Consider the following 22747-nt stretch of genomic DNA (forward strand, 5'->3'; position numbering starts at 1 on the left):
AAAAGTAACTGTAAATAATATAAAAGATATCTTAACATAAAAAATGCCTTGCTAGAGTACATTGAATATTATATTCTGATTAATATGTTTGATTATACAACTCAGAAGAGTTTATGTAAATGCTGTTTAACGGTTTTTGGGGAAATAAATAAATGTGATAATACATATAATTCAAAATAATACTTGAAATACAATATTCAAGAAAAAAAAATCAGAATAATACTTAAAATACAATATTCGAAAAAAATAAAATAAAAATAAATAATGTGTGTGTGTGTGTGTGACCACATTAACATATGCCAATCTGGAGACGGCTGCATTATTTACATAATATGAAAACTAACGTTTTATGTTTTCTATTCAAATTGTAAAAAATCTGTAACTTCCACCATTATAGTTATTGTTAATAAAGTAAAATAATAATAATAATAGATTATGTTTTCACTGCTGTTTTAAACACAAGTTTCACGGAGAATAATTTTAGGGAACAACTTGTTTGTAATTGGACATTTCCATCTTGACACTCAGCGTTTATTTACAAGATCCAGGGCAAACTTTAATCCGTGAAAACCCCACTGTCCTCACCACAGGTTAGTTTCAGCATGCATGAAACTAATAAACTGAGAGGAAAGCAGGCTGGTGTTTTGTAGACTTGGTGTGCAGAGGAATCAATCCCTGCACTTGTTAAAGGGGCCGTCCATGCAAGGGGTAAATATTGATGGATCACTGACCAATGAAAATCCTCTTTCATCCGACTACACTGCGCCTGCGCAATAGCGTCAAACTCATACATGAAGAACAAACAACTCCAGAATGCTATACAATGATTCAGTAAAGTAGAGGATAGGAATTTTATTAACTTTAAAAAGACATACTATTGTATAATACAATCGCGTTTATAGTTGTGCCTATACACGTCAGTGTATAAAAAATAAAAATAGTAACAATTGTGGAATTTTTGGTTTCCATATTTGTTTCTTACTGTATTTCTAATGGAACTAAGGTTAAATCGGTTCAGAGAAGGGATGAATAGATAGAATGTCGGCTAGAAAGATAATAGTGCTATATACAATTCTGAGACTTCAAAACACGTGTGTTAAACAGGCAAGAACAGTAGTGAGGTTTTAGGTTACAACTCAAGACAGACCAAAGTTCACAACACTGACAATACACACACACATTTTGACAAAGATTGTTAAAGGAGTATGAGAAGAGTATGTTTAGTATGTTTAACTTGTTGTTTTTGTGATTTGAATGGGTTGAGTGGTATTGGTGTTGAGAGAGTTCAAGGTAAAGAACAGCCCTTGTGTGTGTGTGTGTGTGTGAGAGAGAGAGAGAGATTGTGATTTAGAGAGAGGTGTTTGTGTGTGTCTGGGGATAGAGAGAGAGAGAGAGAGAGAGAGATTGTGTGTGTGTGTGTGTTTGAGGTATAGTTGTTGAGGTTTATTATTTTTGTTGAGGTTTTTTTTTTTTATTGTTGAATTTTATTGTGTACTTCATTCACAAAATATCCATGTTAAAATTAAAAAATGTCTTTGTTTTTACATTATCTGTAACATATGCATTTTAAAAGATGTAATTAAAAAAACAGACTTACACATCAGTAGATCAAATAAGTAACTGTTCTTGACATGCATTGAAGCATAAGGTTTTTATTTGATTGTAACAGAAAAAAAGAAAATGATACAGGACACCCACACCAAATGTTCAATAATAATTTCATTATGGCTTCATGTTTACTTTTTCCTTATTAATAAAGTATAAAATGTAATGAATGCCAAAAAAAGCAAGAAAATATGAACAATATTATAAAGGCTGTGTAATTCATATAATATTCATATAAGAAGGCTGTCCAAAAGACAAAAAAAAAAAAAACATTAAAACATTCTTTACCAGTATACACATTCCTTAACACCACAAAAAGAACTACAACATTTCACATACAAAATTACTTCCTGAAATCTTATAAACACCAGCAATCTTCGTAACTGTGCTGAAAGTCAAAAAAATGGTCACTGATGGTAAAAGTGATTAAGAGATAAACAGATGTTCTCGGCCCATAAACAGTCAAAGATGTTTTAAAGAACAATAAAACTCATCTAGTAATACTTACAAGCCATTCAGAGTCAGATCTGAGACAGTGAAGTTTGCCATAAAATGCTGTATGTGTATAAATAAAACTCATCATCTATCTAAATTCATGAAAGACTCCTTTATTTTTCTATATGGAGATATTTTGTCTTTTTACTGGTTAATTTACTTGTTTCACCCTAATTACAACAAACATTCCAGAACAGCAACACTCAGATGCGCACTTGCACGTCTTGATTTGTCAAGGCATTTCTTTAGAAAAGTCAGAACACAAATGAAGCAATCACCGCAGTTCACTTTGTAGTACATAAACACATCTGGATTTCCACACATCAGTTCCACATAAGCTCACGCTACAGTCACATAGCTGATGGGCACAATTGTTATTCCACACTGGACCAAAGTATACAAATAATAACTTGCAACAAATATAAATACACAATTTTCACCGCTTTGCAAAATGGCTTAAAAATAAGTACTCTGAATCTATAGAGCTATTCACAATGCTAATGTATAAAAGGAAAAAGGGTAAAAACATAATTTAATTGAGACTAATAAAGTCTGGTGGTACAATACCAAAGACCATTGACCACATAATACAATATCAAGCAGTGTAAATGCCACCTACTGGCCAGTTCTGATACTGCAGGAGGAACCTACAATGATTTCAGTTTGGTTTCCGAGATGACACTGGCTACACTGCATGAGCAGAGAGGTATTACTGACATTTTGTAAACACTCATGTAGAGTTCAGAGCTCTGGTATTAAGCCCTTTATTTGGCATATGTAAAATGTGCACAACATTTCACACCAGAATCATCTCAAGATGAAAAACAAAAAAAAAAATCACCATAAGTGGAGCAGCTTAGGAATACACAACAAAGAAATTCAGTCATTTGCAGGCATTTTTCCTCCACCTGGACACAATCTGTTGCACTTTGTGAACATGTGTGTGTGTGTGTTTGTATGAAGTTAAAAAAAAAATAAGTGGAGCAGCTTAGTATATATATATATATAATATATATTAAAAAAAAAAAAAAATAAAAGTGTAAATGAGCACCTTGCACTCTGAGGTGTCTATTAACTCTGGAGCCATCGACACACAACGCTCAGTCACACCGTTGACTTGGTATGGATCCAGAAAATAAAACATTTCCCATCTTCCCCTCCAGAAAACAGCAGTTGGTACCAGATGTGGCGCATTTCCTGGTTAACACTTGGAGAACAGTTTTGAAATGTCTAGCGCCTGTATCAATTCACATGCACATGGAATGTGTATGTTTAGTTGAGGATTGAGTATGCATGTCTCGTGAAGGCCTGAGCAACATGGATGTAAAAGACATGCGTGCAAATCTCTTTGTTAAAAGAGTGCAGCTACTATAGTTGAACGGAGACTGGGAGCATTTTTACAGATGTGAGGACAGATTTGGGACACTTCAGAAGCGATGGGCAAAGGAAAGTGTTCAGGAGCTTTCAGAGAAAAAGAGCTGTTTAAGGCATCAGCTTTGATGGCTGTGATTCTCCTCAACAGCCCCCAATACTGGGAGTCGAAGGCACGAGACCGCTGAGGATTCACCCCTCACCAGCATCAGTCCTATTGAAGGGAATGACATCATAACTACAGTGGGGTCAGTAAGATTTTTTTTTGTTTGTATCAAGGGTGCATGCTTTGTGTGAAATCACCTTACCTGGCTATGACTCGCTCTCAATGGAGATAGTGATGGCCTCACTTTCATCTGAAAGGCAAGATGATGTTTTTCTTAGAACTTTTTTTCTGTCATTCCTTGCTAGAATGGTGCAAAATATGTAACCTACCAGACTTTAAGATGTCTGTCTCTTTGTGATCTTCTTCAATGTGGTAATCGTTGCCTAACAGACGGTTTTGGGACTCACTGAGGGGCGTGGTTTGCTCAGCAGACACTTCCACAGCACTGAGGGAAAGAAGCACATTGAGAGTTACTGCTATTCATCTGGTTTTGGTTAGTGCCAACCCAATAGTGAAAGAAGAAATGGCTCCTCACCCTTTATCCAGCCCGCCAGGCTGGAGACAATCAGTGGGCTGCTCTGGATCAACAGTAACCAACCGTGTAGGAAAAGAAAAGCCATCTCCTTGACTACAGCAGAAAAAAAAATATCTAAATGTATGTTTTAATGGATACTTTATCCAATTTTAAACTAGATTTTTAGAGGAAATTGTCCTATTTGACCATGCAAGTAGCCATTACTCCAGTCTTCAGTGTCACATGCTTAACATATTTGTGGAAAATGCAATAAATTTTTCCCAAGAATTAAGAGAAACCTTTGTAACATTATAAATGTGTTTTGACCAATGTAATATATCCTTGCTAAATAAATGTATTGATTACTTTAAAAAAAAATTGATTGCACTGTAGGGAAAAAAAAAAAAAAAAAAAAAAAAAAAAAAAAAACCCAATTTGTAATACTTTGGGTTTTCAAAGGCATTAACCCTAAGTATAAAGCAAAATATGGCCTTAGAAGGTGCACTAATGAAACAAGTTAATATTTAGACTCACCTGGTAAAGACAGGAAGTAGCCAGTACAGCTTCTGGTCCCCAAACACTTGAGCAATGTTCTTGCTGAAGCCCAGGGAAAATCCATTTTTATCAGGGCCGTTTCTGAAGACCGGGGCTCTGAACGCTTCTGAACATAAATAACAACACAGAAGTGGGTTAAAATGCATACGCTACTACCTTTTTAAAAGTTTGGGTTCAGAAGTTTTTTGTTGTTGTATGTTTTAACTACTTTTATTCAGAAAGGCTGTATTAAATTTACCAAACGTGACAGTAAAGACACTAATAATGTTACAACAACTTAACATTCCACAAAAATATTCGTCAGCACAACTGTTTTCAACATTAATAAAAACATTTCTTGAGTACCAAAATCAGTATATTAGAATGATTTCTGAAGATTTGTGTGATGCTGAAGACTGTGAGAATGATGCTGAAAATTCAGCTTTGCTATTATATAAATATTACATTTTAATATATATTTAAACAGTAAACAGGTATTTTAATTAAGAATAATATTTCACAAGATTAAAGTTTTACTGTATTTTAAATGCACTCTATGTGAGCACAGGAGATTTTTTTAAATCATTTTTAAAAAATCTTACTGACCCCAAACTTTTGAATGGTAGTGTAGATGCATGGCAGACCACAACATGAAATCATGAGTTCTTGTGACTGAAGCTGACTGAGTGGATTTATGCTTTTTCAAAATAAAATTACAGGGCCTGATGGAAATAACAAGCAGGGAATGCTTCAAAGACTGCTGGACTGATCTGGTCAACACAAGGAAATTTGAATGACCAGTTTACCAAAATAAATCTGAACAAGGTTTAGCCTGTGCACAGCAAGTCTACTGTTGTTGCTATGGTAACAAGAGTGAGCAAGTTGCCTAGAGGCATTACAGCTTTGTTAGAAACATGAATCTATCTGTACAGTACATGTAGACAAATATACAGAGAAGTGAGTATGGTCAGGTGTGTTACCTATGGTGGACCTGTTTTTTCCCACAAGCCACAAGTGGTAAGTGAAGAGTGAAAGAATGCTGATGCAGAACATGGCCGCCACAAAAAAGAGAAACAAGACATGGAATTTGGCGTGAGACTCTGGCAGGTCACTCTGAGAGAGGGGGGAGAGAGAAAGGAGAGCTGTGAGACAAAGATCAACAATGAGCAAGACATGGGCAACAGGTCACTCTGAAGCAACTTGACAGGTAAGTTAGGGTCACAGGGTTAAAACGACAAAAAACAGTCAACGTAACTTAAACTTAAAAGTTTAATGTTTACTATGAGGTGTTGGATTTGGTTTGTTCTCTGCCGATTTCCTCCGGCAAAGTTAGTGCAAACAGAGACAGACTGTTAGACACAGGAAGAGCAAAAGCTTCGGGTGCAGAGAGACACGGGCAAGAGGGGACTACAACAGCAAACAACTGCTTGTCGAAACATGTATACTACTGTTCAAAAGTTTTTTTAAAGTTTTTTTTAAGATTTTTTAAAGGGATACTCCACCCCAAAATGAAAATTTTGTCATTAATTACTCACCCCCATGTTGTTCCAAACCCATAAAAGCTCAGTTCGTCTTCGGTACACAATTTAAGATATTTTGGATGAAAACCGGGAGGCCTGTGACTGTCCCATAGACTGCCAAGTAAATAACAGTGTCAAGGTCCATAAAAGGTATGAAAGTCATTGTCAGAATACTCCATCTGCCATCAGACGTGCAATCTGGGTTATATGAAGCGACGGGAACACTTTTTGTAAGTGAAGAAAACAAAAATGACGACTTTATTCAATAATTCCTTTGTCAACGGTCTCCTCTGTGTCTCTCCATATCACCGTATGCTGTATATGCTCTTCTGTGTCATCCGCGCCACAAGGATGCCCTGTTTTCTTTCAAATCAAAGCTAAATACACGTAGAAACAGCGCATCCTTGTGGCGCGGATGACACAGAAGAGCATACACAGCATACAGTGATATGGAGAGACACAGAGGAGACCGTTGACAAAGGAATTATTGAACTATTGAAGTCGTTATTTTTGTTTTCTTCGCTTACAGAAAGTGTTCCCGTCGCTTCATATAACCCAGATTGCACATCTGATGGCAGATGGAGTATTCTGATGATGACTTTCATACCTTTCATGGACCTTGACAGTGTTATTTATTTGGCAGTCTATGGGACAGTCACAAGCCTCCCGGTGTTCATCCAAAATATCTTAAATTGTGTTCCGAAGACGAACGGAGCTTTAAGAGTTTGGAACGACATGGGGGTAAGTGATTAATGACAAAATTTTCATTTTGGGGTGGAGTAAGCCTGTAATGTTTGAAAGACGTCTCTTTTGATCAAAAAAGTAATACTGTTAAATATTAGTTCTATTTTAATATATTTTAAAATTTCATTTGTTCCTGTGATGGCAAAGCTGAGTTTTCAGTATTATTACTCCAGTCTTCAGTGTCACATGATCCATCAGAAGTCATTCTAATACGCTAAAGAATTTCGAGAAATATAAATCTTTTATATCATCATAAATGCCTCTAATGTGTCTTTTTTTTTTTATATTTTATATCTGTTGTGTATAAGAGTTTTTGTTTTTTTTTTTAATATATATTTTCCTGACTTTTGAAGTAGTCTAAACAAACGTATGATATGTGAAGGGAAGTATGTTTGGTGGTGGGAGTGTGTGAAAGACAGAAACTGATGCATGACTAGCACGTGGAGGAAATGCAGACAGGAACCTGCTGAAATCTCATATCTATCTAAATAATGACCTACCTTCGTATGACACAATATGGCAATGAAAATGTTTGCAAAAATTTTCACAAATGAGTATGATGAAAGGTGGGGGATCTACTCACTGTCCAGAACTTTATGAAGTACTGGAGGACAGAGGCGGCGATGAATAAGCAGTATACAAGCGAGTAAGTCAGGAACAGGATGAAGAACTTGTAGTTGGAGAAACCCACACAGTTATTCACCCTGTGGAAGACGGAGGGAAAGAGAGACGTGTGCAGGGTGTTGTTCAATTGGTTTTCAACAAATTACATTTCAGTGCCAAACAACCTGCATCTCACTCACCATGGACAGTGATGATCCATCTTTAGTACACACCTGTCAGTGACAAGAACAAGCACTGAGTTTAAAGCCCATTCAAAAAAGACAAAAAAATATGGTGTACTGAGTAGCTAAAATGAAACAAATTAAACATGAAAGCAAAATGTGAAAAGAACTATTCATGAGACACTACAGTAACTTACATGTCACATGCAGAACAATGATGACATCTGTCTGGCTTGATGACCTGGCAGCGGTCACAGTACCGGATAGCTAGAAGATGAGGGGGAAAAATGCCTATTTTTATTGCAAAATCCAGAATAAAATATACAATAATGAGAGTAATAATAAATTGATAATAATAAAAATAAATAAATGTGTATGTACAATCTTGTGGGTAATTCCTTAGTACATCTTATTTCATGGGTTTGACAGTGTCTCTAACCTCCTGCCCCGGTGCGGGTGTAGAGGGGCAGACTGGTGGCCACTCTCTTCAGGATCTCCTGCTGAGTTTCTGGACGCTGTTCTTTTTCATACTGCTCTTTCTCAGATTTGGGTAGACAGAACTGATGCACAATTCAAAACAATCAGCTCACTGTATGACAAATCAGCAGCATGTTCCATTTTAACAATAGTGTGTAAAATGATACGTATAAAACACTAACTCAAATATTGTGTGCATTTATTCATAATGCCTGGATTAACATGTTAATATGCATATCACCTGTGTGGCATGTTACCATGGGATGCATGTACAAAACAAATAAAACTGATTGTATTATACCCGCTGTACCTCTTTGGAAGGGGTGCTTGGTCTTGTAAAGATGGTTTTCCAGTACGACCACACAAACATGATGAACGACACATGAAACACAGCCAGGTAGACAACTGCATGGAACAGAGAGAGTACAGGCATTAACAACAAGACTGCGTGAGCCCGCAGAGAAAAGCCTGCCAGAATCAGTCCGAGTATAAATCAGTCACGTTTGTGATTGCTGATGCAGTCTGACTGAGCTGGAAGGCCGAAGTCAGCACAAGCTCGGACCAAATAAACCCGTAATAGCCTGACAACTGTGCCAAAGAAACCCTGTCCCTTTCTAAACATATATACAATTATCTTTAACTCTTGAAATAAATTAATTCCATTGGTGTGATACATTGAATAGTTATTTGGTTTGTGAATTTAAGAAGATTTTTACAAGGGTCTTTTAAATAATTGATTCTGATTGGCCAGTTGGTGGTCATTGGTCAAAATTGTTGTCCCAATTTATGCCACTTTTATCATTCCACGCATTATTTTTATTATATAATAAAATAATTTCAACTCAAATCAATATTTTCTATTCATTTATGTATGCATTAATTTGTTTAATATGTACCTAGAATGCAATGTAAACTGCTTTCAATAAAATTGTCTAGCAAAATGCAAATGCATAAATGTATGTATGTATATATATATATATATATATATATATATATATATATATATATATATATATATATATATATAATATTAATGAAAAAGAAACTGGATTATATACAGTTAGTTCATAAACACCTTAAAGGTGATGCAACATCATGGGTTTATAATTTGCTTAATTTCTTTTTTTGCTTTTTAATTAGTGAAGGTTTAGTTTTATTTTTCTTTTTTGATGGTAATGGTAATTGTAGATGATATAAAACAGAAAGAGAAAAGAAACTGTTTAGCAGATATGACTGCTATGATATGATATGATCTGCTTTATCACACTTCTACTTCTATGGACACTGCTGAAATATGAAATACACTTTACCTAGACACGTGACAGAAGACTTTTGTGAACATGTTTGTTTATAAACATATAATAAGCATCTTTTCCATAATAAAAATACAATTTGTGCTATTATTTCTCGAAGAAATTTTCAACAAATCTGATTTCTAAAGAAGAACCTGGACGCGTCACTAAACCTTTCACAGGTTTCCTGCTGTAACACTGTAAATATTATTTTATAATAATATAATGCTGCATGACTAACGTACACATAAATATTAATTTACATTAAAATGATTAACTGCAAAATAAACGAATACAGTTGTCACCACCCAGCTTATAAACACTTGCTGATCTTGAATATTTTGATTAACATTATTAACTGTAAAATTATAATCCTTGTTGTTTGCTTCCAGTTTAAAATAATTAGCCAGCTCATGTAAACAAACCATTCATTGATGTTTCAGTTCAGTGACTTCCGGTAGGCGCCTGCCCCTCAGGTATGAATAATAAAGCGCACTTACACAGACACAGCTCCACCACGTATGCATAATACGACCAGCACACCACTAAGGCAATAAATATCACCGGTATCCACGCCAGACCCCTCTGGCAACATCTCAGTACATGTGTAGGCGCCATCTTTCTTCTTCCTTGACTACAAAAGACGGGAAAGGAGGGATGTAATCTGTCCTTCCGTGCCCCACCAACCCCGCCGGTTAGGCTCCGCCTTTGCCCCGCCTCCCATTCGCTGTTCAACGGTGAAAGGTCCACAGAGGTGCCTTGTAAGACACTCTTTGGTTGTTCGAAGTTGTAAGTCCGAACGGTAAATCCTTTGAAGGGATTAGGAAATGGTGAAGGGAGGTTAGATTGTATAAAAACAGGATTTAAACTATTGGATGGTATGGGTTCGAACGTAGGGTTAAGTTTGGAATGAAACGGGAAGTTTTAGAAATATTCAATAGATTTTTGTTTATATTTGCTTTGGTCTTGGGTGTTGGGCTGTTGAGGTTTTTGTTGCCAACACAGCCAATAGCGTTTTGTTTATATTTGCTTGGGTCAGAGCCGTTAAACAAAACAGTGATATTTGTTCAAGCTGAGGCTGTGTTTTTCGGTTTTAAATATATGGCAACTAAATAAAGAATTTTTTTGATACGAAAGAGTGGTGTTTATAGTTCTGTGGCTGTGTTTTTTTGTGAGTGTTTAATATGTTGGAGTTAGAGAGTTTTTTGGATACGCACGATCGCGTCTCTAGATCACTCGAAAAAAAATCGTATTTTACACCGTCTTAATCGTTCCCTTCTTTTAATAACTAACACATTCTTTCCGTGTAGTGTTTACTTTTTTGATAAAAGTCTGTTTTTTTAAGTTGTTTTTTTTCTTTTAGTATGATTAAGTTTTTTATTTTTTTCACTATTTGGTAACAAAAGGAGACAGAAACAAAAATGGGTATACAAGTTGAACATTCTTATACAGGTTGACATCTATTTGGTACAAGTAACCAGAAAAGCAATAAACATAGGTCATCTTAATGGGATGTGATGACACATTTACAATCACAGAGCATGTGGTTTAAAAATAAATCCACTTAGACACAGGTAAACTTAATTCAAGAGTATCTTCAATACCGAGAGCATCTACATTGAAATCCCTTCACGGGTATTCTGTGCATCACAAAATATGCTCCATTAGATCTTACGCAATTCAGACAACGATAAACCCTGTGCATCACAAAATATGCTCCATTAGATCTTACGCAATTCAGACAACGATAAACCAAAGAAACTCCATTTTGAAAGCCGGTGACGAAATAAACGCTTTGTATGCTTTTATTTTTCTGAAGCCATTTTCAAAAGTGATTTTATATTTTTAAAAATACTTTTATTGTATCAGAGAGAGTATATATGTACACATACACATACATGTTTATATATAAAAATAAAGATCTGAGACACACACTTTACCCATATATCAACTTAAATTACTTCTTTTTTTTATAATAATTACACTAGTTTTGTTTTTTTATCTTTTTTTATTTATTTGCTGTTTTATTTCTTGCTGGTGTTTTTTTGAGCTGTTGGATTTTTGATCTTTTGCAGTGTCCATGATTTTGATATTGTCGTTACTTTAATAAGACTTTTAATTATCTTAAAGTTGTTTAATGTTTGTTTGTACTTGTTTTTATTAAGTATAGAATTTTTTTCAAACACTTCTTTCAAGTCGATTTAAGCAAACACAACTATTTGGTAACAAAAGGAGACAGAAACAAAAATGGGTATATAAGTTTATATTTGTTTATAGTGGTTGAAATGTAATTTGGTTAGGTAATGTTGATGGAATATGTGATGTTAATTTTACATATTTGAGATGACATGTTTTTTTTTATCAATGAACATGTGGTTTAAAATAAAGCCACTTAGACACAGGTAAACTTAGTTTATGAGTATCTTCAATATTGAGAGCATTTACATTGAAATCCCTTCATGGGTATTCAGTGCATAAAAAAATATGCTCCATTAGATCTTATGCAATTCAGACAACAAACACAGCATAGTCACAGGGGTAAAAGGGAGAACTGAACAGAATCTCAAAAATCCTTTAATGGTATCCAACAGAGAAAATATATATGTACACATACACATACATATATAAAAATACATATATATATATATAAATATAAATGATTTGTGAAATTTTATTTTTATGCTATATTTTATCTCTTGCCCCTAACTTAAAAACTGCCGGAACCTTTACCGCTATATTTTATCTCTTGCCCTTTTTATTTTCTGGGGGTTTTTTTGTGATGCAGCAATGGTCATTCTGGCTGATCCTGTCCCAAATCCAGGAGTTTGTGTGTTGGAAACCCCAAAGGTCAATCCAGCTGATGCATTGATGCCGGGGTTACTGAAGTTGAAGCCAGAGGTGTATTACATTGATTGAGGGGTTAATGTGTTTGAATGTGGGGGTTTTATATGTTTAAGTTTTTTAGAAATATAGTTCTTATTTTGTGTTTAGTTTATATTATATGCAGCGTTTGCCCTTATGCAGCATGATGTTGATGCATTCTGGGGGAAAGGATGATTATAATTAAGGGGGGAGCTGTTAGTAACGGTTAACTTTGTCGAAAGAGGGTAAGATGGAGGAGGGTGCTAACGAACACACCTGCGCTCAGGCTCCCTCCAGATGGCTTGCTAGAGGAAAACCCAAACGACAAACCTCCTGTTGCCACGCCCCCAAACCCAGGGCCGCTTCTCTTGCTACAGCTGTTCCAACCCCAGGACACTTATGAAGGGCTGCCAGGAGACGCAAGGGCGGGATTTAATTTTTGCGAGACGAATATGTGTTTTATTTAGTTGTTGCGAGTGCATATTTTAAATGCTGCCGAGACACTAAAAAAACTGATGAAGGAAAAATACGGTTAGGGAAATGTGAAAAATACAAGTTCTATATACAGTACAATCTAACTAATAATAAAAAAAAAGTCTGCATTTTTAAAACAATAGTGCCAAATCTTAGATCTACAGGAATTTGCCATCATACCATATCTTGTATTATTTATTTTCTGTAGTTTTCCAGTACAACTATTATACAGAGCACCAAAATGCAAGTTGTTAATTTTTCTTAGAATATTGTGAATCCAAACGATAGTTTTTATGTGAGGAAAAGACCAACATTTAAGATAATTTTCCTCTCATTTATTATTTTATGAATCTTATGAATATATGCGAAAGTCATGATTTGATACATTTTGAAATGGACATGTTTCAGAAAAAGAAGTAGTTGTTTATTAAAGATAATTTTGATCTGGTTTCAACAGAGAAAATCAGTTTATGGGTATTTGCTATGGAATTTTTATTTTTTTTTACAAAACTAAAGAAAAAAAAATAGATTTTTAATTTTTGGGTGAACTGTCTTTTTAAGATTGAGACTTAAAGACTTAAGAGTGCAGAGATGGAAAGGGAGAGGAGAAGTTTATCACAGGAAGTACCTCCGAGGCTGGATGAGCCCATGCTAGTGCCAATACCCGAGGAAAAGGGAGTGCCAAAACTTGCCCCCAAGGGCGCCTGTGGTCCTGGGACAAAGAAAGAGAGCAGAGGAACTTACTCTCACACACTCTCATATATAGATCCATATTATCAATATGCATACACTAAAAAAAAATTGATCAAACAGTCATGTGAGAGAAGCACATGCTTTGAAAACATCTTTTGTCCTTATTGAAAGTAACTTGCACAAGAGCTACATAAAAGCCATACCAGCATTCTCTAAAAGATTGCTCATTATGATGTTGGAGCAAATGCAATATAATTGAACATCAAAACAATACGCCCTATTGGCAGCAAATATATATTTTTTCTATTTATTGTGCTAATCTGCTTCTAGTTACTTACCTTGGATCAATACTTTATTATTTTGATGGATTTTCTAAATCACTTAATATGACGAAAGGTACTTATTTCCTAAATGACATCTGCAGACCTGCTGTTACTTAATGCATTACTAAATTAAATTGTGCTCCTGTCTCGTTTCCTTTTAGCTGGTTTGAATTTGATTAGATTATTAATTTAGAGATGTGGTAAATCAGCATCTCAAATGCAGTCTTTTAATCCAATTCATTGAGAAAAAAAATCAATGATTTATCAGTCAAAAAGAAACAAAGACAAGGGCTTTTCTTTTAAGAAAAACTGATTTATTGTCAATTCAAATTACATTAAACATGACAAACAGTTGAGGACAAACTGATTCCTAGTAGTAGCTATGGCATTAACACCGTTTAAAACGATTATAGCCAACCTGTGCCAAAAATGCATTTTTTAAACAATGGTTAAGACTAATGCTGTATCTAATTCAAAAGGCACACCATTTCAAATGCATCAACAAGCATCATCTAAACAAAAATAATAATTAGAAAAACAATCGATTTATAAGTTAGATTATAGAATTCACTATGTTACTATTTGTAAACAACCAAAATAATAAGCCCCATTTGTTTTCCAAGGATTGGAAACTTATACCAAGAACCAGACATGTCTATAAACAGACATCCTGTTTAAGAGCTTTGATAAAGTACCAACACACAAAAGCCACAACTTCCTAAAAGCGTTTTTTTAAAAACGTGACATGCATTAAGATCATTCGTTTGTATAGTAGATTTGCAAATAAAAGCAAAAGAAAGCCTGTAAGATCTGAGATTAGCAATGGCCCATAGTGGAAGTTCACTGACGGTTTGATACATAGCTTTCCCATAAAGCAGAAGATGTGTTGCTTTCGTCTTTTGTGAGAGAAGCTTTTTGAAAAGGGATTACCGTCTCCACTATCACTCAAACCTTTGAATTATGACAGCTATGGTAGAAAAAGACGGATCTAAGCATGAAATAGCAGCTCTGGGCCACCAAAAAGGCCAAGAATCACAAAAACTGCATTCCTCAATACTGAAATTTGGCACAATCCTTCACCACGGACTCTCAACAGTCCAATAAAGCAGCATGTTCACTCAAACTGAAGGCTTGAACAATGTAGCCCTTAAATAAAGTAAAAAAAAAATGGATAACTAACATCTGTGTAGGATTTTCATCATTAACAGACTTTACTGCAGTGTGTTGTGGTTGGGCTGGTTCTATAAAGAAATGCCAGCAATTGTATCTCACAACTTGTGTGTATATACATACAAATACTGTGCAACTAAATAAGCCATGCCGTTGGTTTAGCGCACTACATATTTACAGTTAATTTAATATGCAAAAGCACCCACAACAGCCTAGACTTTCTTAGGCACAAAGGCACAGTCCATTTCCAAGAAAATATTATAGTACTACCGATAATAAAAACTATTAACTGGGGAAAACAACGAAATGTGAATGACTAACAGTCAAGTTTTCAATCAAAATGATTTTGGCTTATGGATCACACTGATACAGCCCTTTTGTTGACTTATTTCTAGTAAAATCCCAAATTTAAAATGTCTGTAATTTGATCCTACTCTGTAGACCGAGAAACTAGAATAAGACAAATGCAAATCAATTCTGTACCATATAAGTGGAACATCTAACACCATCTCTCACACCTCCGACCTGCTATTATTGCCAAGAAATATCCATGGGAACCATAAATGCAACCATGGTTACAGACAGAAGGAGGGTGTCTCCAAAGCAAAGAAACCTTTAATCGAGAACAAAAAAGGACACATAAATTGTATCATATTCACTGAGCTGTCCAATGAAATACAGTAAATGACCTTAATGCACCTCAGAATCAGTAGCTTACACACGCCCTTCTACATATGCAAACCCCATGGAAATCTGGTTAATCAAATCATCACGACCACAAAAAGTATATATTTTGGAATAAAACAGTCTTTCCATTTCTAAACCAAACATGCATGGTTTTGATGCAAGACAAAATGCTGAAAATATTGATGTAATTGTATATGTTGAAAAGATAATCTAAATAAAAATACTTGCCAAAGCTACCAAGAAAAACAACTGACATGCATACTTGTATTAATACATATTTAAATGAAATTCATGCTATTAATTGTAATAATCTTTATACTTTTGATTATGGTGATTATTTTTATTTAGCAATTGAATTTGTTTAGTATGTTTATTTTGAAATTCATGTTAGCAGTATGGTGCCACCAACTGAGAAAAATATGGATAGAACCAAATGTGTTTCTATCCTAAGGTACCGTACAACGACCTCTTTCCTGAATAGCATGTTTATCATTTCCCAAATCACTCGGCTTTTTTCTGTTTTTTTTTGTATATTAAAATTTGAATATTGATATGTTGGTTTGAGTGATTGCGGTCATAGTGGGTCGTACTGAAAGTGTTTTTTGGCATTTCAAATTTTAAATCTTTCATGTATGGGATACAGGTTTAGTTGATTATGGGTATAAAAACGGAAATAAATGTGAAAGCATTTCAGTCCCGTATGTTTTAGTTGATTATGGTTTTTTTGGTTGATTTGTGTGTTGACGGCTTTATGTGTGGTATTTTTGTTTTGTTATGATTTTAGATGCCACTCAAAATAGAAGACCTGTCCCTATAAAACACAGACAGACCACCTCAAGATGACAACCCCCTTTCTAAACCTCGAATAGGTTTGGAATGTGCCCGTAACCCTCGAATAGGTTTGGAATGTGCTTGTTGCTTTTGGTTTGTATCTGTTTTTTATTGGATGATCTTGATTTAAGTATAGTTTTTTTTTGTAAGACAGTCAGCATCTAAAATCTCACAGTACACTAGTTGGCACACATAGAATCACATAATGTATGTTAAAAGAACCCTGTTGCTCCATATCTCCAAAAGAGACAAGTTTTGAAAAAATAAAAAAAAACAAACAGACATGGCCCTGGATTTCTTCTTGAATTTGTCAGCTCTATCTGGCCCTCTCTGTCATTCCCCCTCCCTCTTTTTTTCTATTTGTCCCTCCCCTCATCATTCTATCAGTCTAGAGGTCAAGAGGTCTAGAACTTGAAGACGGTCAGACCTGGAGCCGGCTGCTGCTGCTGAGTGAGAGTGGCAGCCATGGCAACGGCTGCTGCGTTGGGAACACTGCCAAAGGGTGCGGGGCCAGTGGTGACGTTCGGAGAGCTCTGCCATTTCTTTCCAGCAACACGTTTTGACTCGAATATGTCAGTGGAGTCGTCGAGGAAGGCTCGTCTGTAGCCCAGATACTGATGTTTGAGAGTCTACAGAGAACGAGAGAAGAGACATTTCAAACATAATAATTGTGCTTTAATTCTGTCATGAAATCTAAAGGTACTGATGTATGTGTAGGTGTATAATATACAATACTAATAAAAGTTTGCTTTGAAGAAATTAACAATTTTACTTAGTAACTAACAGTGACGGTTAAAGACATTTATATTGTTACAATAGTTTTCTGTCTCACATAAATACTGTTGTTTTGAATTTTCTTGTCATCAAAGAATCCCCAAAAAATGTATAACAGTGTCCACCAAAAATATGAAGCAGCAGAACAGTTTTTAAAATCAGTTATTATATTTTAAAATATAATAAAACTGACACTAGAGCAGATGTGTTCACTCGCTGATGAGTCTCGGTTAAACATCACTGTGAGATCCAGTGTGAAGCGCATGAATTCAGCGAGGAACACAAATAACTCTGTTTACAGCAAGCTGATACAGCACTGACAAACACTGTGCGCAACGATACAGTCACGGTTTTTAATCTACAAATCGCCATCATTTACCATTGATTGGGTTGCACTAACTGCATGGTATTGAGGTGCTATATTTATGGTTTTAACTGTGATTATTATAATCTAAATGTATGCTACTATGGAAAACCAATGGTTATATAATAATAATTAAATGTATGCTACTATGGAAGACCAATGGTTATATAATATATATCTATATATATATATATATATATATATATATAATATATATATATAATAATAAAATTTTGCCATATAAAAATGAGATTACTACAGTTTTTACAGATATTACTGATTTTAATAATGAACATAAATCTACATCTGTATCCTAACTCAAGCTGCTATCAAATGTATATTTCAAAAATGTTATATTATTAATATTATCAGGCAACACAAACCTGTTTCTTGATTTGAAACAATATTACTCATTAGACCATGCAGAACTAAGAAATTATTTTTTTCTATTAGGAAAAATGACCGAAAGTGTAAATTCAGTGTTTGACCATAAGAATACTTTAAAACTACAATTAACCGTCTGGTTTTTCAACTTTCACATTGGAGCAAAAATCGGCCTTGTCATTAATTGTGATAATTATCGATATCGGCTGATATTACATTTACATTTAGTCATTTAGCAGACGCTTTTATCCAAAGCGACTTACAAATGAGGACAATTTAAGCAATCAAAAAACAACAAAAGAGCAATGATATATAAGTGCTATAACAAGTCTCAGTTAGCCTAAACGCAGTATACGTAGCAAGGGCTTTTAAATAATATAATAAATAAAAAGAAAACAAATAGAATAGAAAAAGAATAGAGCAAGCTAGTGTTAGAGGTCTTTTTTATAATTGTATAATAAATGAAAAGAAAATAGAATACAAAAAGATTAGAAATATAGTTAGTTTTTTTTTTTTTTAAATAGAATTAGAATAGTGAGTGCAAAAGTTAGAGGGTCAAATAAAGATGATATGAAAAAAATTATTGTGATAATTTTTAGGTCATATTACCCAGCCCTAATATATATCTCGGTGTGGTGCGCAGGTGCTCATTATCAGTATTCATATTTAAAAACATTATGGTTCATATAAGAAATGTTCAGAACTTACCTTAACATTCTCATGAACTCCCTGCAACTGCGCAGCAAGTGCAACAAACGTCTGGTAGAGCTTCTGCATGGCCTGGGACAAATCTACATGAGAGATGACATCATACATTCAAGAGGATACCCAAACTATCTTTCTATCATGTGAATCAAGGCTGTGCTTTAGCTGACAGAGAGAGTTTGGTAGCATTGAGGGGTTGTGTGGTGATGTGGTGCTCTGGGTGGTCAGATGATTCTCCAGTTCTTCAATCTGCTGACGGTACTGCTGTAACTGCACCTCAAATTGCTCCACCAGAGCCCGGAAATAACTGGAGAGACAGATGGACAGCGCATTGGCGGACAACAATTAATAGTAAGCAACTTTTACTGCTGATTGTTGGAATTTACGAGTAGAACCACACAGGTTTTTACAAGTAGAACTGCATGTGTTCTCATGTTGGAGTCCAGGAGGGGTCTTTTGGGTGCGAAGTGCGATATCAGCATTCTTCAATTCCTGCATGAAGAAAAGGATGGATTACAAGATTGAACAATCCTTGAACTGTATAGGATTGTCTGCGTGACATTTTTTGCCTAACCTGAGAAGTTTCCAACTTCAGTTTGTCTATGGAGAGTGAATTTCTTTGCAGCCCACTGGCGCAGACGGACAGGAGCTGTCTGAGTGTCTTGATGTCCTCTTGCACTTTGAGAATGGCTTTGGAAGACATCCTGCTGATCTCTTCTTGGACTTGCTTCTGTTCCTTGACAAACTTCCTGTGGAAAAACACATATTAAGCACTAAATCAAATTCATGCAACTATCACAAAATGTGGTAGACTTACTGAAAGTTGTCCACATCTTGACAGATCGGACCTGGCAGGTTTTCATCTTTGAGGGCTTTACTGTCTCTGTAGAGAGAGAGAGAGAGAAACAAAAGCAGGGTAAGAACAACTCAAATGATCTATAAATGAAGTCAAACGGTTCTTACTCTGGTCTGGTGCTGGATAACTTGTCAGTATTTTTTTCAGAGGAAGTACTGAAGTCTACTCCACCCAGGCCGAGACTGGGCGCAGGTGCGGAGGTGGTCGCGATAGAGGTAGAGACTAAACCACCCAGACTCAGAGGTCCACCTAAAGTGGACTGTCCCAAACCTGAAACACATATTAAATGAGTATGAGAGCAATACCACAATTTTAAACTGAATGTAAATTGATTACAGTGGAAAAAAGGCTGACCTGTCAAGGAGGGATTGGAAAAGAGACTGGAACCAAAGGAAAAGCCTGAGGCAGGAGCGGAGGAAGTGGTGGCAGCTCCTCCTAAGTTGAGGGAGAAGCCAGTGGAGCTGGTCTGAGGGGCTGTGGAGGTCAGGATGGATCCCAGAGTCAGGCCTGTGCCTGTAGCTGCAGAGGTGGTGGCTGTGAGTGAGAAAGGTGTAGCGGAGGCAGCTGGCTTTCCGAAGCCCAGGCTGAATCCAGTGGAAGCAGCGGTAGAGGTGGTAAGACTCCCTAACAACACAAAAAACTGGAAATCAGTGGTGTGGTGGAGGTTGCTGTATTTACACAAAAAACTGGAAATGATTTTTTGATTGTCTTAGGGTTTTGTGCAGTTTTTTTTTATTTTAACGTTAATGTGGAAGTCAGTGGGGACAGACAACTATTTTGTTATCCATATTCTTTAAAATATCTTCTATGTTCAACAAAAGAAAGAAACTCATACAGATTGGAAACAACTTGAGGGTAAGTTAATGATGACGATTTTTATTTTTGGGTGAACTATCTTCTTAAATTTTAATAATGAATATGCATATACAATTTGTATACAAACGTATAAACAGTTTTCAACAGTACTTTCTCCAATAATTATTTTACTTACACATTTGGAAATTAGTTTTTTTTTTTTTTTTTTTGTGTAGTTATGTCAAGCTCTAAAATATTTTTTTTTTACAGTGTAGTTATGTCAAGCTCTAAAATAAGCTTTTAGGTAGAAATAAAAAAAAAAAAAAAGGTTAATATATATATATATAAGCTTATATAAAAAAAATATATATATATATATATATATTTTTACAGTGTAGTTATGTCAAGCTCTAAAATATTATTAGGTAGAAATGATTTGTTGAAAACTGGACTAGATTGTTTTCTTGAAGAATTGCTTACCTAAAGTAAGGCCTGTAGTGGATGCAGCAGCCCCTAAGTGTTAAATAGACAATGAGTTAAATTATGTTATTGTTATTAACAACAAATTATGTGTCATAAAAGCAGCCAAGTAAAAATGATTAAATTAGTGTTTGTCAGAGAACCTGAGGCAGCAGGTGTGTTAAAGGTGAATCCAGTTGCTGGTTTTTTTGAGGTGGTACTGGTGGCGGCCGGTGTGGATGTTGGCGTGCCAAACCCTCCAAATCCAAATCCACCCGTACCTGCAGCAGGTGCACTGGAAAAAGATCTCAGACATTAAAAATCGTAACATTAACCCGAACGACATTAAAATTTATCTGCATTTTAAAAAATAATTCACACACACAATTTTTTTTTTGTAATTACATAATATAATGTATATATATATATATATATATATATATATATATTTATAACTAATACATTTAGACAACCATTTAGTAAATACTTTTTTTTATTATGGTAGGCCATTGAAAATGAATGTGAAACTAAAATATGAGCTTGAATTGTAAACAGCAAATTGTTATTGACCATCCAATTAAAGTTAGCATTATAAGCTGTCATTTTAGACGTGTTTCTGCACATCTCATTAAAAAATTAGCACACTCTTGAGAGCTGCCATGATGTGTCCTCATACCTGGTCGCGGCTCCCAGTGAGAACCCTCCGCCGGTGCCGGTGGAGCCGAGGGTGCTTGAGCCGAAGTTAAAGCCGGACATTCTGGACTTAAATTTACAAAAACTGACAGTCAGAACAAAGCGGGAACGACCTCGTGGAGGCCCTGAAGCCACTTCTTATGACATAAGTTGGATAATAAAAGTAACCATCACGAAATTCTGATGCGTATAAAGAAGATATTAATAAAAGACTCTAAACGAGGTAATCGAGGTTTGGTTTATTTTTAAAATTCCTGTAGGTTTCGAAGTATTGAAAACGTTGCAGCTCCGTGTTTCCGCGCACAATCTCTTCTTCTTCTGTCTCCTTGTTTTTTGCGGGAAAATTCAAACGTATTGCCACCTACTGGCTTGGAAGGTCCATGCAGGCACATTTTATTGCGGTGTGATTTATTGAACTAAATAATCTATTATTTATCTACTCTGATGTTTGTTTTGTTTCTGTTGTTGGGCTTTCTATTAATCTATTCTATTTCTTTCGACCCTTACAGACATATTTTCACTATTTAGTTAATGTTAACTAGTTATGATGATATTATTTTAGTGGTGTTGCATCCATGAAGGAATCTGTTTTTGAACGAATCTTTTAAAGACACAGTTCACCCAAAATAAACCTTCTGTCATTTTTTTCCCTTATCATTTACCTCAAGTTTTTCCAAACCTGTATGACTTTCTTCTCCTGAATACAAAAGAAGATATTTTGAAGAATGTGGGTAACCAAATGTGGGTCCCCATTGACTCCCATAGTAAAGGAAAGAAACTTATTTTATATTTAGTATATTTTCAGCTAATTTTAATTTCTATTCCTTTAAATGAACCAAGTGAAAGAATTATGATTACCATACACAATTAATAAAACATGCAAAACACAAATACGTAATTTAAAGATCAATCAATCAAATAATCATGCCGTGCAGTAATATAGGCTATAGTAAGTAGAAAAAAATTATAATTTAATAATTTATAATGTAAATGATTAGGCTACTCAGTATCAGAGTATAAATATTACACAGTGTCAAGGTATAAATGTGTCTTTATGCATATATATAGCTGCATTATAAATTTAAGGATGACGGTCTTACACAGTATTGATTTTTTTTTTTATTCTTATGTATATGAATTATTGAAAACCTTATAGTTTATATATTATGAAATGTTAATATGTTAAACGCTTTTTTTATTATTACCAACATTAGGTTACACTGAAAGTCAAATG

General features: G+C 35.0%; 2 protein-coding genes across 3 annotated transcripts; both read right to left on the minus strand.

Moving 5' to 3' along the window:
- Positions 1-3414: 3414 nt before the first annotated feature.
- On the minus strand, positions 3415-10179 carry zdhhc20b (zinc finger DHHC-type palmitoyltransferase 20b). Of its 2 annotated transcripts, none has more exons than XM_042714436.1 (12): positions 9944-10179; positions 8462-8556; positions 8114-8234; positions 7872-7941; positions 7693-7725; positions 7473-7593; positions 5606-5738; positions 4626-4752; positions 4113-4205; positions 3907-4022; positions 3780-3827; positions 3415-3685 (listed from the first exon to the last, which is right to left on the minus strand). In XM_042714436.1, exons 1-11 carry the CDS (start codon positions 10059-10061, stop codon positions 3784-3786), a joined length of 1071 nt encoding a protein of 356 aa, XP_042570370.1. In that variant the 5' UTR covers positions 10062-10179; the 3' UTR covers positions 3415-3685; positions 3780-3783. The 2 variants fall into 2 exon arrangements, with proteins under 2 accessions (XP_042570370.1, XP_042570369.1); XM_042714435.1 differs by having other exon boundaries at positions 3415-3709; positions 9944-10157.
- A 2003-nt stretch (positions 10180-12182) lies between these two features.
- Positions 12183-21891, minus strand: nup58 (nucleoporin 58). The gene is given in 16 exon segments (XM_042714437.1): positions 12183-12218; positions 12221-12345; positions 12567-12672; positions 12793-12797; positions 13408-13491; positions 16911-17112; positions 18714-18798; positions 18901-19017; positions 19111-19202; positions 19285-19459; positions 19528-19593; positions 19674-19836; positions 19921-20190; positions 20842-20874; positions 20985-21115; positions 21497-21891. Coding segments are annotated over 16 exon segments (1770 nt in total). The 5' UTR covers positions 21577-21891.
- Between the last annotated feature and the right edge of the window lie 856 nt (positions 21892-22747).

Source organism: Cyprinus carpio, chromosome A24 (genome assembly GCF_018340385.1).
Source record: "Cyprinus carpio isolate SPL01 chromosome A24, ASM1834038v1, whole genome shotgun sequence".
Classification (NCBI taxonomy): Eukaryota; Metazoa; Chordata; class Actinopteri; order Cypriniformes; family Cyprinidae; genus Cyprinus; species Cyprinus carpio.